The 14,788-nt window shown below is 35.4% G+C and overlaps 1 protein-coding gene across 1 annotated transcript in view; it reads left to right on the top strand.

Moving 5' to 3' along the window:
• The window catches only part of LOC113227376, a 50,307-nt gene that overhangs the window by 13,133 nt on the left and 22,386 nt on the right, over positions 1-14,788 (top strand). Inside the window, exons 4-7 of the mRNA XM_026460273.1 lie at positions 1,086-1,256; positions 1,429-1,677; positions 2,129-2,274; positions 5,374-5,520. Coding sequence (XP_026316058.1) covers positions 1,086-1,256; positions 1,429-1,677; positions 2,129-2,274; positions 5,374-5,520 — 713 coding nt within the window. The remainder of the gene's footprint in view (positions 1-1,085; positions 1,257-1,428; positions 1,678-2,128; positions 2,275-5,373; positions 5,521-14,788) is intronic.

Below are 14,788 nucleotides of genomic sequence, written 5' to 3'. Positions count from 1 at the left end.
CTCGCTTCTGAAGTGATAACTTATTTAGTAATAAATTTTCCACAGCCGTACTTAATTTATTTCCTTGTAGGAAACTGATTTAAGACAAGCTTTTCATACAAACCATTCGCCCGTTTATTGTGCTCAGCTTAGCCAATTAAGCACTTTTAAAGTCTTATAAATCCTTTCGTAACTGCTTATTTTGCACTAACAGTCACGTACGTCAAAGGTAGTTTTGTGAATATTCAAATAACATGTCTGGAGAAAAATTTTGGTTGAATAATGTATTCGAACTCTCGTTGATATTAATTTTATGTAAGTTTCGTATTTAGTCATTGACTTATAAATAAATGGACGACGGGTCTAATACAAAAACCACGAAAAAAATGTCCCAAGTCAACCTATTCGAAATTTAAATTGTTATGTCATCGCAGTATCGCGCTGTCCGTAGAACAAATGAAGACTAAAGCGGAGTGTCGCGCTCTGTATACGATTTTAGCGCCTTACAAGTGCGGACACTTTTTAGCGCGGACCCGACGTCCATATAATTGTAAGTCAATGTATTTAGTACATTCATACATATAATACATTTATTTTGCGCCCGATGGATTACGACCCTATTGGGTCTTAGCTTAGCTTAGTAAGTTTCGATGAAAAGGCGCGTAGTTACCTCGTGATTGGTTGGTATTGGCAACAAAGTTATCGGAAGGGCATTTGAATTATGCGTTTAATTTGATTGACTACTCGTCTATCGTTCAAATCGCGTCATCCTCCGCTTGTCTGCTATTTCGTGCTTTATTCAGAAATGAATTTATACTCGTATACCGTGTGGTTATTACTATGTCAAGTTGGACTTTTCATCCTCTAAAAGATGTTAACGGAGATAAACGTTAATTCATTTTATTTTAGACGTGTTCGACGACATTATAGTATCAAACTTTCAGTGGCTGTCTGATATCGAATCGAGTTTTGCAAAAAGAGAAAAATCTAATAATAAATGACGATCGTTGTACCTTTCCGTTCGTAATTTTTCCATTTAAATGGGTCTGAGTTACATAACTAAACATTCCACATAAGTAATTTAGTATTTTATTATGTTTTAACAGTTAGAAGCAGCTGAACTAAGGGACAGAATTATTTACGAAGTAGGTGGAAAGCTTCCCGCAGAGAAAAAGGAACAAGCCGTCGCTAATTATGTGCAAAAAGCTAATATTAAGAAGAATGCCGCTCTAGCCATTAAAGTCATGTATAAAAAAATTTTAGATATTCTTAAGAAGGTATGCTCAGTGTAACTTAAAACTTTAACTGCTCATTGCAATATTTACTATGCCATAATCAATTCTTTTGCATGAAACTACTCATAGTCAAATCAAAGATAGATTGAAAAAATGAAAGCTATGAAGTTCATTATAGCTGTGAAGGTGTAAGTGTACTCTGTATTTATTATAGGACTCGTCTTACTTCACGGTGGTATTAGAAGCGTTGAAACTGGACTGCAGAGCACAGGGCAAGTGTTTAATGGGTGCTACCGAAATGGGCCAGCTCGCCATGGAGTACCTAGACGATAGAAAGTTCGAGTTTAACAAGCTGGAAAAAGAAATCAAAGCAAATATGAAAGAACGCGAAAGAACTTTAAAACTTGTTCGCCGAGAAGTTGCTTACTTAACCAATTCTTTTCCAAAACTCATTCGAAAAGAAGTGAGTATAAAGCAAACAAGTAACAACCTACACGAAACACAAACAAAAAGATCCTAATTTAAAGTACAAAACGAAGCAAGTTAAATTTTTTTTGTGTGTAATATCCCGGTAATATGCAGTGTCTACAAAACTCTATAGAACATCGTCAAAACTTGACTTATGTAGGTGGTAGTAGTACTTGTGTTTGATGTTATATCAAGACTAAAATAACACGTGATATCTATGATAAAGTCACGTAGCTCCGTGTTGGTATAATTAGCAGTGCATGCTGGGAATTATAACTTATTGAAGGACACGTCTCTTTCTGCGATGCTGTCTGTGAAGCCAAATATTTGCGTGATTTTGGACAAACATTAGTTGTATTTGTATTTTAATTTTTTTTTAATTTACATTATTGACTAGGCTACGGTTGACAAGATTACGTGTATCTAATGTTTTTTAAATGTTCCAGGAAGCGACAAGTCTGGACGACCTTTACGAAAACGAGGATGCTGGCAGTCACCATTCTGTGCACTGGGAGCTCGAAGAAGTGTTGGCAATTTGTAAAAAATTACAAAAATCTACTCTCGTTTCATCCTTCGATGAGATTTTGTCCAGGTTGTTAGATCTTTTTGGTTATAAATTTATAATAATAGGGGTTAAAGTATGAAATTGCCGATTTGTACTGAAAATCTAAATTGTTTCTTTTTTAAATTTTTAACAAATTTATTTAATCAAAATAGTTGCCATTATTATCTATACATTGCTGCCATCTAATGGGAAGGTTATTAATGCCTTTGCGATAGAACTCCGACGATCTAGACTGCACAAACTGTGTGAAAGCATTTTGTACTGCCTCCTGGGAAGAAAACTTCTTGTCACGTAGATAATTGTCCAAATCACGAAAAAAATGGTAGTCCGTTGGAGCAAGGTCTGGTGAATACGGAGGATGACGAATGGTTTCTAACTGCAGTTCCTGAAGGGTCAAAATGGTTTCTCGTGCTGTGTGAGGTCTCGCGTTGTCGTGGAGCAATAATGGTGAAGATCGATTCATGAGTCGGGGCTGTTTTACTGCTAGTTTTGTCAACATGGTTCGGAGTTCGGCACAATAGACATCTGCCGTTATTGCTTGACCAAATCGGAGAAAACTATAGTGAATAACACCATGCTGAGACCACCAAACAGTTACCATTACCTTTTTATTGGTAAGTTTTGCTTTAGGACACTGTTGTGGCATTTGACCTGGGGTCAGCCATTGCATTTTTCTTTTCCGGTTATCATAAAGAATCCACTTTTCATCACATGTTACAATTCGATCCAATATTCCTTCATTTCTGTACCGGTTCAACAAGGCAACACAAGTTTCAACACGCGTTTCTTTCTGCAGATCAGTCAAATCATGAGGCACCCATTTTTCGTATTTTTTTATTTTATTGATTTGACGCAAGTGAGTCAATATTGTGGGTAAGGTAACGTTAAACCATGCCGCTAATTCCTGGGTAGTTTGACAAGGATCGGCTTCCACTATCTCTCTTAATTCATCGTTATTCACCTGTGTGGGCGGTCTTCCTCGTGGCTCGTTCTTTAAGTCGAAATTTCCATCACGAAAGCGTTTAAACCAAAATCGCACGGTGCGTTCATTGGTAGACCCCTCTCCAAACGCAGCATTGATATTGCGGGCTGTTTCTGCCGCGTTAGTTCCGCGTCGGAACTCGTATTCAAAAATCACTCGAATTTTCGCAGTATCCATCTTTCTTGTCTAAATTGAATAACAAAAACAATTGAAAGTCGATATTCAAATGTTTCAAATTTAAAAAAAAAAAAAAATCACAGAAAACATTTGGAAAAATTTTCATTCGAAAACCTCAAACCATGAAGATTCTATGAAAATTCAAAGAACCTATTGCAATAAAACGGCAATTTCATACTTTAACCCCTAATATTAACACCCTGACATGTTTATAAAGTATTTTTTGGTGTACACGTAACTATAATATGTTATATTGTTTGTAATTCCTTTTTATCTGCCTTTCTCTCTATACATTTCTTCCTATCATTAAATATTTTACTGCATAAACTTGCGCTTATTTAGGGTGGGTCATTCTCATTTTTTAGCGATCTGAATAGCTTCTTGTACGCAATATGTATATTGCAATTCAGTTTATTGCACGTCGGGTATAGACATATAGGAATAAAATCCGTCAAGAACTTTACTGCCGACTGACGTGGCTTCAGAGAGATTCAACATATTATGTTCTTTCAGACGCATGGTTTCACGAGGTACATCAGTGTATAGTAGGTACCTGAAACAATAGTAATAATAATGCAACAATGAACCGTACTTATTGCTCAGAACAACGGAACTAAATTTTCAATGAAATAATTGTGACTTTTTCATTGAAAAAAAAAAACCGACCTCTTCTTCTTTTAAATGTTATGGCCCCATCGAAATAATCAATGATTTTGCCAATGTCAAGTAAAAATAACTATGTACGGTAGTTTAGTATTATAAAACTTATACAAAAAAAATGGCGATTTCGCTAATGTCCAGTTGAAAAAAACTTCGATTCGATTTTCAAGGGCTCCCCCCTTTTTCCAAGTTTTCGTCTGATTCTGACTTTTTGGTGACAATGGACTGTTACTCCTTTGTACATTTTATATATTTTTTCCTGGTTGTCATGGTGACGGTGGTTTGTTTATTACATGTATTGTGTCAGCGGAGCAACTAGTCATTCTGGGGGACTTTAATGCTCACCATCAAGAATTATTGTTCCCATACCAGATGACCGATCACGCTGGGAGAGAGACGCGTAAACTTGCGTTAACTCTAAGCCTTTCCCAGCTTGTCAGTGGCGCCACCAGGATCCCAGATGTTGAGTCTTTCTGTCTTCTGTTAACAATTGATCCAGACCGCTACTCTGTGGTTGTGGAGACCCCACTGGGTACTTCCGACCATTGCCTGGTGAAAACTGTATCCGTATACTCAAATGGGTGTGGCGATACAAGTTAGCAGATTGGGACGAAATGCGCCATTTCTTTGCGTCATATCTCTGGCAGGCGTGCTTTGCTTCAGGAGACTCGTCGAGCTGAGCTGATGCTGTAGTCGAGGTCTTGCGTTTGGGTATGGAGTATTACATACCATACTCTGATGTACCCAATGGACCCCAAGCTCGTCCATGGTTTTACGCTGATTATAGTCGCCTTGAAGTACATAAACAGTCCGCGTACCAAGATTGGGCAGTATTCTCGACTACGCAAAGCTCCGAGTAGTAATCTGAAGAATGCTTTTAATAAGGCCGCCAAGAAGTGCGAAGGCGTGTTACGTAGGGCCAAGTTCGACCATGTGCGCCGCATAGACGCCAAGGTTGCCTCTTATCCAGCAGGCAGCAAATCCTTTGGTCCCTGGCCAAAGCAGTCGAATCTAACTTTTGTCACCCATTTTTGCCACCTCTGCTGAGACCAGAAGGTTCGCTAGCTCATACTGCAGAAGAGAAGGCGAATCTTGTTACCTCACGTAGATCGTAAAAGTTATTTGCTCATATTACGTAAAGTTTTAATTGAATCGGGCTTGATTAGTGGGTTCGATTCTTGGTCGCACCGTGAAATTGAGTTCCGGGCTTACTGTACTGCTGCAGAGGTAATTTTGCTACACTAAATGTAGAACACTTAAATATTAGTACTTTGTATATATTTACACATCTTTTTATATATTTTTAGACTTAAGGAGCAGAGGTACCAGACGGAGCGCCTGTCTATGCAGTTGATCACCAATGTTATGAAACGAGACGCGCTCATCGAAGGCCGCAAACATGCCGTCCTAATGCTGGATTCACTCAAGAATGTCGGTCAAGAGGCCACTGCTGTGTAAGTCGAGTCATCTTTCGTATAAAATGTTCCAACATGTTTTTTTTTCATTATCCATTCACTATAATTGACTGATGTTGATAAGTAGCATTTCTAGAAATTTAAATCGAAAAAAAAAATATATAATAGAACCAAATCTTCCACAAAAGACATATACGTCAAAAACAATTATTCTTCTACCACTAAGTAGTATAATTCTGTGCTCTGTAGAGATGGGAAAAGATGCTTATTTTTATAAACGTTTAAATATGCATTGTTGAAAAAACGGTGCTTTTTAAACGCTTTATATTTTGAAGCTAACAAAATCGTTTAGAAAAACGTTTAAGCGCTTTTATGTAAAAAAAAACTTGCAACGTTAGCGAAAAGCAAGAGTAGACCACTAAACTTTTTAAGATAAGTAAGTTTATTTGTCAAAATAACGAGTTTTATTTTTTGTTTATAACATAACATTATTATATTAATTTTTTGTTATGTGTTTCATGTGAATTTTGAAAGAGCTATTATATCTCAAAAGGAATTTCATTGTCAATGGTGTGGTTTATTAATAAAAAAACTGATTATTTGTCACTTTAAAACTTGCTTGTGTGCTATGTGATTTATTACAAACTAAATTTTTCAGCGTGAAAGCTAGTTTATATTTTATAACTTTATTGTACTTTATGATACTTGGTTGTATCTTAAGAGTATTACGAAAACTTTGATTGTACGTACTTGCCTTATATTGTTTTTTAAATATAATAATTTTAAAGCACCATATTACACAAAATGTAAAAATCGAACTGTCAAAAAAAGAAAAAATATATATCTTTTTTTAAGTTTGAATGATTAATTTTGTAATAATTCTACAAAAAACTGTTCCCAGTCGAAATATAATAATACGCGTAGTAATTTTAATGATGTCCAAAAAGAAAGAAAACCCAAAAATCAAACCCAAATTGTACTGTATTTATATTTGCAGCAAGCTCATACAAATGCTTAGGTCTTTAGGTCTATGTATAGGTACGTATTATGTATTATACTTGTGTTAGCCCTATTACATTGTCCACTCAAATCCCGTGCACACGTAGGCGCTACGAAATGAGCTACGAAATCATAATAAGTTACGAAAGCGTGTAGCTAACCTTTCTCATAGTATGAAGGTATCACGACATTTTGTGAATAATTCATGATATATTTCCCCAGACGTAATTACCTATCAAAATTAGTGTGTTCGTAATGGTACTTTCGAAATATTTTCCGTGAATCTTAATTATTAAAATATGGTACTTCTTACTTGGTTGTTATGACTCATTTCAAATAACACTTATTTAAATGATCGCTTTGAATTTTGCTATAGCAACAGGCGAAAAAATCTAAACAACCGTTAAAACCATTAAAAGAAAAACCAATAATAAAAAAGAGGGTCATATTTTATTTTTGAATACCAATTAATTTAGTAGAATGCAGTTCATTTATAATTTATCCGTATATCAACTAATATAAAAGGAACAATTAATATGTACATTTATCAAAAATAATTAAAATATTTTCAATAGATCAATTATATCTTTGAGGATCAAATAATATTATCCCATTTCTCAAATTCTGCACGTAACGATTTTCCTTCATTTGACATTTTGGAATGTTCGTCTGGCTGCCAGGTCATACTGGTGTCCCGGGTAATGAACGTTCTGACATCCTGTCTAACGAGGCTAGTACTTGTGACGAACCGCGAGTTATTTTAACTGTTCCCATGACCGATGTACCTTACCTAAAACATTCCTTCGAGATACTGAAGCGAAACTTGGGTCTTGTCTGTGAATTTCTGTCAATTCCTTTGTATTGACAGAACACATGCTTGCATGTGAGCGTTTGTCCTTGTAATCGCTGCTTGTAGCTGCGAATTCTGTCATGATATATAAAACTGGCGAATGAGCAGGAGGTTAACGGGTATCCTAACTAGTATGCATTTCGGTTCATTTTCCGTTACTTTGAGTTATGGCGTGAATGCTTGGGACCTTCCTACTATCCAGTTGTCCCTCTTTATATAAGTATCTATAATTTTTTTATATAAGAAAATAAGTGAGCATTTGACCTCGCATCTCACCTGGTAAAAAGCGACGTTGAAATGAAATGAAATTAAATGAAAATTTATTTGCTTAAAATATTTATTATTTATATTATGTATATTATTTGCTTAAAGTGAACAAGAGGTGAAACACAATAGAGAGATAGAGCTCATAGGTATTTTACCACATCTGGCATGCAAAATTATACTTATGGTGATTGAACATCAATCAACTAATGATTAGATTACAAATTATGTCAGTAAACATGCACAAAACATCCTTAAAGTTCTAATTTTGTTTCAATACATAGTTAATTAAAACATCCTTAAAGTTCTAATTTTGTTTCAATACATAGGTAATTAAATTAGTAGGGCATTTCTCCAAGAAGGGCTAAATTCTCTAAATTCGGTGGACGAATTTTTTTTTCTTAATTTCAGGCAAAACATTGAACGGGAAGGAAAACGAACTCAAACTTTTTTTTTCATAGCATCAAGTGACGGGACGAACAAGTCGTGCGCCTGATGGTAAGCTACATGCTTGTCCATAACAGTTTCAGTGCCATTCAGGGCTTTAAATTGCAAAGATTTCAGGGCACTACCACTGCGCCCATCACACTGAGATATAAGATGGCAAATCCCATGTGCCTGTAATTTCACCATCACCCTTACCCTTCAAAACCGGAACACAGTGATGCTGACATTACTGCTTGGGGGCAGAAATAGGTAAGGTGGCAGTACTACCCTGGACGAACTCTTACACAAGGAGCTCTACTGCTACTAAACATTACTTACATAAGATTCCGTTATTAGGGCAACTAGATTCTTAACAGTTAATGACATATTTGAACCACCAAATTCAGCTACCACGGAAATCAGGATAATTTAACAAAAGGCATAATTTTTGTATAAAATATTATGAAAAAGGCAATAAAAACATTCAATAATCTACACAAACATTTAGTAACATGACTAACTATTTTAAATCTAGCTTTAAAAACTAAAATTTGTTTACAAATCGACCAGAACTACGCAAACAAATTTCACCTTATGACTATTAACTAATATTAGATTTCAGTTTGGCTGTCCAGTTTTTTTCTTTTCAATTATACGAAGTATGTCCGTATCTCTTTTAAAACAAATTTTTATTACACAATCTGTAGCTACAAGAGCATTCAGGTTTTTTGAATTTGCACGATTAATATCTTTCATTATTTTTTATAAATGACGAGATAATTCATACAACTTCAAAATTTTCCTTCCGCTTTTTCTTTGCAAACCTCTGTCTATCTTTTTCTTTAAACATTTCATACACGTGGGGCGCACTATAAGTTTCCGGAATGAATAAGAAAAAAATACTATAAATGGTTAGAAATGAATTTATTGTTTCTCAAAATATTCTTCGTTAGAGTTAATCATTGACTTGCAAATAAATGGACGTCGGGGCCGCGTTAAGAAGTGTCCGAACTTACAGGGCGTCAATCACGCTTTAGTCTTCGTTTGTTCGACTGACAGCGCGCTTGTCAATAATGCCGTATTGGGTAGTAAAACCTTGTAAAAATTACCCAACTAAAGTGAAAAAACAGGGTGGTATATCATATTTTCAGTAAATACTACATTGTGTTATCATAGTTATCATTTAAAAGTGTTATTTTATGCACTAGTATATATAGTGTTTATATATATATTTAAATTAATCGTAAATATAAATTACAAAATCAATCAAAATAATCAAATAGCTAACTGTCTCTTTCTGACTCATTGCTTGCGTAACAGACTGAACGAGACCCATCACGTCAATTTCAATTGTTTGAAACACAAGCGTCTGAAATATTTAGAACAAAAATTTCATAGTTGCTTTGATGCTAATGTTATTACTAAAATATTTTTTAATACGTGTTAGTAATACTTTCAAATATTGTTGTACTCTTGCTACGGCTCGGGGTTACGAATCAGAAGACAAAAATACATTTGCCCGAAATAACTTTTGCATGATTTCCATAATCCCGAAAGTATTTTTTTAGGTTTTTCGGGAGAAGTATGTGTACATTTATTTTTCTCGTGAGTTTGGGTGTAATTTGTGGTTGTCTATATGCGTGTCCATGGCACCCGCGACACAGGGTTTCCCTAATGCGGGGCAATGTTGAGTGTGTGCGTTATTATAACTATTATTATTAATTAGTAGAACCTAAGTGTTTATTTTGGAAAGCGTTTCTCTTGCACAATCAATATCGCACATTTTAATTTTGTAATTATCTCACAATGGCAAATACCCTACTACCGTCATAGCCGTACTTTTTCACGCACAAGAAACATTTGCAAGAACTATGAGCAGTACGACTATGCCTGTTGACGGAATCAACCGTCGTCAGTGATAAACCGTAATAATTGTATTGAAGCAATGTAAGCACTACGGCATATAGAAAAGTGGTGACGTTTTTGAGCGCAGTATAATTTCAGTACTATGCACGAACGGGTTAAGAAAATGGTAAGAAAAGAAAGGAAACCAGAGCTGATGCAAGCTTGATAAAAGCCATAATATTAAAGCTTTGGTACATACCAAATTTTGTTTACTCATTGATGTAACCTAAGAACTTGATATAAAACTTGTTAATTAAACTACAAAATAAGTGTGCTACCTCAAAGATTAAATTGGTTGGTGGACCTATACTCTAGCCAAATTAAATGTAAATAAATTTCAATAAACAAAATCGTAAGATTTTTAAGATTTTCATCTTGGACTGTTATACAGTTACCACAATTTAAAAATTTCCCCCGAAATTTAATAGGCTATTGATAATACTAATCTTGTAATCATGCCTGTATGAATTTTGTTCAACAGAAGCATCAAATCACTAGTGATTTGAAACCGACATAAAAACTACTAGTAATTAATTATTATTTGTAAAACTGTGCCATCCCTAACGATTTCATTTATCTCTAGAGAGGTATTGTAATCGTTCGAGTTGTAGGTAATTCAAGTTCGTAAGCAGGAAATTGATGCGGGATAAAATATATAGTAAATAAATATGAAATAAAATTTACAATTCCATTTATTTTTGGCTACCATTATAGCAATAAGTATCAAAAAGTATCAATAGGTATCAAAAGGACTTAATTACTTTAGTTAAAAAATCATAATGTATCGGAATTTTGTTAACTATATAATAAATTGATCAGGTATTGCTTCCGTCTATATCCCAATAGCCTATTTAAATTCCAACTATGTGAGCATGCCCGCCATGGGCAGAACTAGCCTAAATAATGAAATTTGACAAAGAATGTTATTTACACCAGCCAACGTCTCCTAGCAACGTTTTGTTATTATTAAACATTCTATTATCGAATTTGGCTAGAATAAAGTTGTGTATGTAGCTGCCTTATGAGAAACATTAAAATTTCTATAATATTGAGTCGGCCACACAATACCCGTCTGTGAAATAATCATTATTATCATGAGTAAGATCACATTGTAGTTGTGGTGGTACAGATAAGTAGACAATCACAAATAAATATTCTAAAAGCGGTTTCAGGTGTACAAAAGGCATTAAATCTTTTGTAATATTTTGTTTATTGCGATCAATACATACCAGTGTACGTTTTCACAACATTCGTTTTTTGTTTTTTTTTTCGACTTTTATTTTTCGTTTCTTAAGTTTTTTTCACAGAAATCGGGAAGCATAGTATTAGTAAAAAAAAACAGAAAATAACCAAAAAATAAAGTTGGCGTAGTATTCACTGAAGGTATCGACATACGCAGGCATTCACGTATGTTATTAATTTACTACTCGTTTCACTTAAAATTAAATCTGAGGAAAAACGCACAGTGCTGCACTAATCTCCTTACGGTTTTCACTAATCTCAGGGTACTTCTATTCGTAAAATGCCGCGCGCCGTAAGCTTGGCCTGCACGTCGATTCAGCCTTACTTGACCTTACGATAACTCTGTTGTCGACCGATTCGATTAGATATCGTACGATTTCATTTTTATTCACAATAACCGAATCGAACGTCAAACTGTCGTATTCGAAACCGAACCGAAATGGTGTACGATTACTCGTACTTCTCGACCGGCAAAGGCTATACAAACGTTATTCAGAACACAGTTATCGAATGAAAGTTACCGAACGTTCTATTGTTTACAAAGCAAGAATGTAATCTGGAAATCTTTTATTATTTTAAATAAAATCTGGATTTTGTTCAATTTTATTAATATATTTTAATGCGAGACTTAAGCATTCTTATATTTTAGGCCTTTAAAATGTTAAAAATAATTATAAATGGATTTAATTTTTTTTATGGTCTAAGTTCGCCGACTAACTCCGTAAACGTTATTGGATAACGATATCGTATCAATCCGAATCGAACGTTTAACTCGAATGTTCTGAATAGCTCGGAAAGTGCCCTTCGATTCTAGAACGATATCCAATCGAACGAGGCGTGAAGAGGCATATTGTAGGCAGGCAGGGTGGAGGTGGCTAGTGCAGTGAGGATTTCATCGCTGCACTAGGTTCCTTCGCGTTTGGATACCACTTTCCACTTAACATCAGGTGGAGTGGAGTCATTTGCCTGTCATGTATAAAAAAAAAAAAAAAAAAAAAAAGGTATCAAAGAGTTCGGAATCGGCGTCCTGATGGTATACGAGATGCTTGGCGCGAGGCGCGAGGCGCTTGGCTATAGACAGTACCATAAACTACTCAATATCTGGAGATTAAAGTTACACATGATTCTTTGGATGTAAATGTGATTTACTTTAATTATTGAAGTGTTTTTATTTTATTTATTTATTCATGTTCGCGTTGTTGTCTCTGCCTATCCCGATGGGGAAAAGGCGTGAAATATACGTATGTTAACGTATTTTTTACTATTAGTTAAGTTTATCCACTTGAATAATGTTCAACAAAAATTTGAATAAATCTGTTTACAAAATTTAATTTTGTAAGTTCTGGTTCAGTTACTTATTAATTAAATGTAACAAATTAAATTAGGAACAAGCTTTTATATAATAATGCGTAAGTGAAATTAGGAAATATAAAAAAAATATAATTAACAGGTACTTTCTTCTTTTCTTGGACATTCTTTGTCTGAAGATACTGATGGTTTCCAATAACCCAATAATAAAAGGTCTATACACATCATCGTAGTTTTATGTGTTAGGTTATCGGTTTGTCTAGATGATCTTCTTCTATTTTAAGCACAGCTATACACGTTTGTTCTATTATATATTTCACCATGAGTACTATCCTACAAATTATTCCTAAGTCCACGAATTATCAGTTTGGGCTTATGTTTATGTGTTAATTAGTTTAATTAGATAAAAATATTTTTATACATTCTGAAATTTGTAATTGCCCGCTGATGCATATTTAATATGAGAACGTGTGTTAGCTACTAACAGAGTACATTGAGACCAACGGAATATTGCAATCGAAACAGCCGAGTATCAGGAAGGGTCGCAGCACTGCCACCGCATTACTGGATGTGGTGGATTGTGTGTTGGCTGCGCAGGACGCTGGAGGGGAATCCATTCTGACATTACTCGTTTTTTCCGATCTTTTGATAATGTGGATATTCAATTTCTATTAGCTGAACTCGTTTATTATGGGTTCGACTGTGATACCGTCAAGTGGTTCTCTGGCTATCTCAGTAGTCGTATACAGCAAGTGGAGGTACGCAGTGAAGCTGGGTCTTCTGTACTTTCTGGTGCCGCCACTGTCCTCTAGCGACAGTGGCGGCACGGGATCCACAGGGTTCTCGGACCTGTTTTATTCCTCCTTTACACTGCGGATATTGTAGATAGTGTTAGATAGGGACTGTAGATGCCATCTATATGCCGATGACCTACAAATTTATATTTCTTTTAATCCCAACCACAAGTAGCTGTAGCAGGTAACTCTGTGGACCTAGTTTCGTTGGCTAAAAATCTGGGTGTTCTTATGGATGGTTCTCATCATTTCGAGGGACATATCTTTGGGATAGTCCGAAATTGTTATTCTTCTTCTTCTTTTAGATGCTATGGCTCCATCGAAACAAACGATGATTTCGCCAATGTCAAGTAAAAATGAGTAAATATGCCGTACTTCTACTTTATAATATTACATCCCCATCGATACCATATCGGTAAACCCGCCAATGCCAAACTCAAAGATTGTCCGGTAAATTCCGAAAAGGTTCACTGAGGAGAGAATCTACAACAACAGAGTACAAACACAGACTATTGCAGAAACAATTTTTTTTTTAATAAACTTACACAGGACATAGACAAAGGAAGAGTGGACTAACGTTAAGAGAAAGTTGATATTGACGGGACGGGGGATTTTAGAGGGGAGGATATCATATAGAGGAGTGACGATACGATTACGGTTAAAAAACAGGTGCTCGAGGGAACCCTCTGCCAGACCGCATTCACACAGGGAGTGGTCTCGAACACGAATCTTGGCCAAGAACATAGGAGTGCATATGTGAGCTAAGCGAAGGCGAATAATTGCAGAGGTGATGTTTTTCGGAATCGATTTCCTAGTGAAGAACCAAGACTTAATGGGAAGTTCTGGTTGGATTTTGTTTCTATGGCTTGAAAGTTGTATATCGCGTGAGAAATTTCATTAACATTGATTTACGTATAAAACTTTGTGATTCTTTAATTAATTACACTGATACTGTATTTGAAGGATCTCTACTTTCCCGCATAAGATGTCTTATCCAGCGTTTCCAGAATGCATGCGCTAGGTGTTGCTTCCCAATTCTGCTTCGGACGCACGTCACCGCTTTTCTGAATAATGCGAATCTGTTGAAGATGGAGGCCCGTTCCCAGTTACATGTTGCTGCTTTTTGGTATCATTAAGACCAAACAGCCACCATACCTTTATGACAAGCTCAGGTACTCATTCGTGCATGCCTCTCGTCTCGAATGCCCTTGACACAGAACTGTCAGATTTCGAGGTAGCTTTCGCTATGCTGCTTCAAAATGCTGGAACAATCTACCGCTGCCTATCAGAAATGCTTCGTCATGGTTTATTTTTTGTATTACTGAAGGCGTATTTGTTTAATGTTCAGCAATCTCCATCATAGCTGTTGATGTGTCAGAGATGGGCGTTTTATTGTTAATTTTGGCTAGTACTAACAGAAATCTGAATGCTAATTACTACAATATTATTATTTACAATTACAATATTATTCACAATTCCACTATTGTTCACAATTGAATTATTATTTACAGTTGCTTTA

The sequence above is a fragment of the Hyposmocoma kahamanoa genome, unplaced genomic scaffold (genome assembly GCF_003589595.1).
Source record: "Hyposmocoma kahamanoa isolate Upper Pololo Valley unplaced genomic scaffold, ASM358959v1 100021, whole genome shotgun sequence".
NCBI lineage: Eukaryota > Metazoa > Arthropoda > Insecta > Lepidoptera > Cosmopterigidae > Hyposmocoma > Hyposmocoma kahamanoa.
Note: the sequence above shows the minus strand (reverse complement) of the source record. Positions and strands in the feature narration are given on the sequence as shown.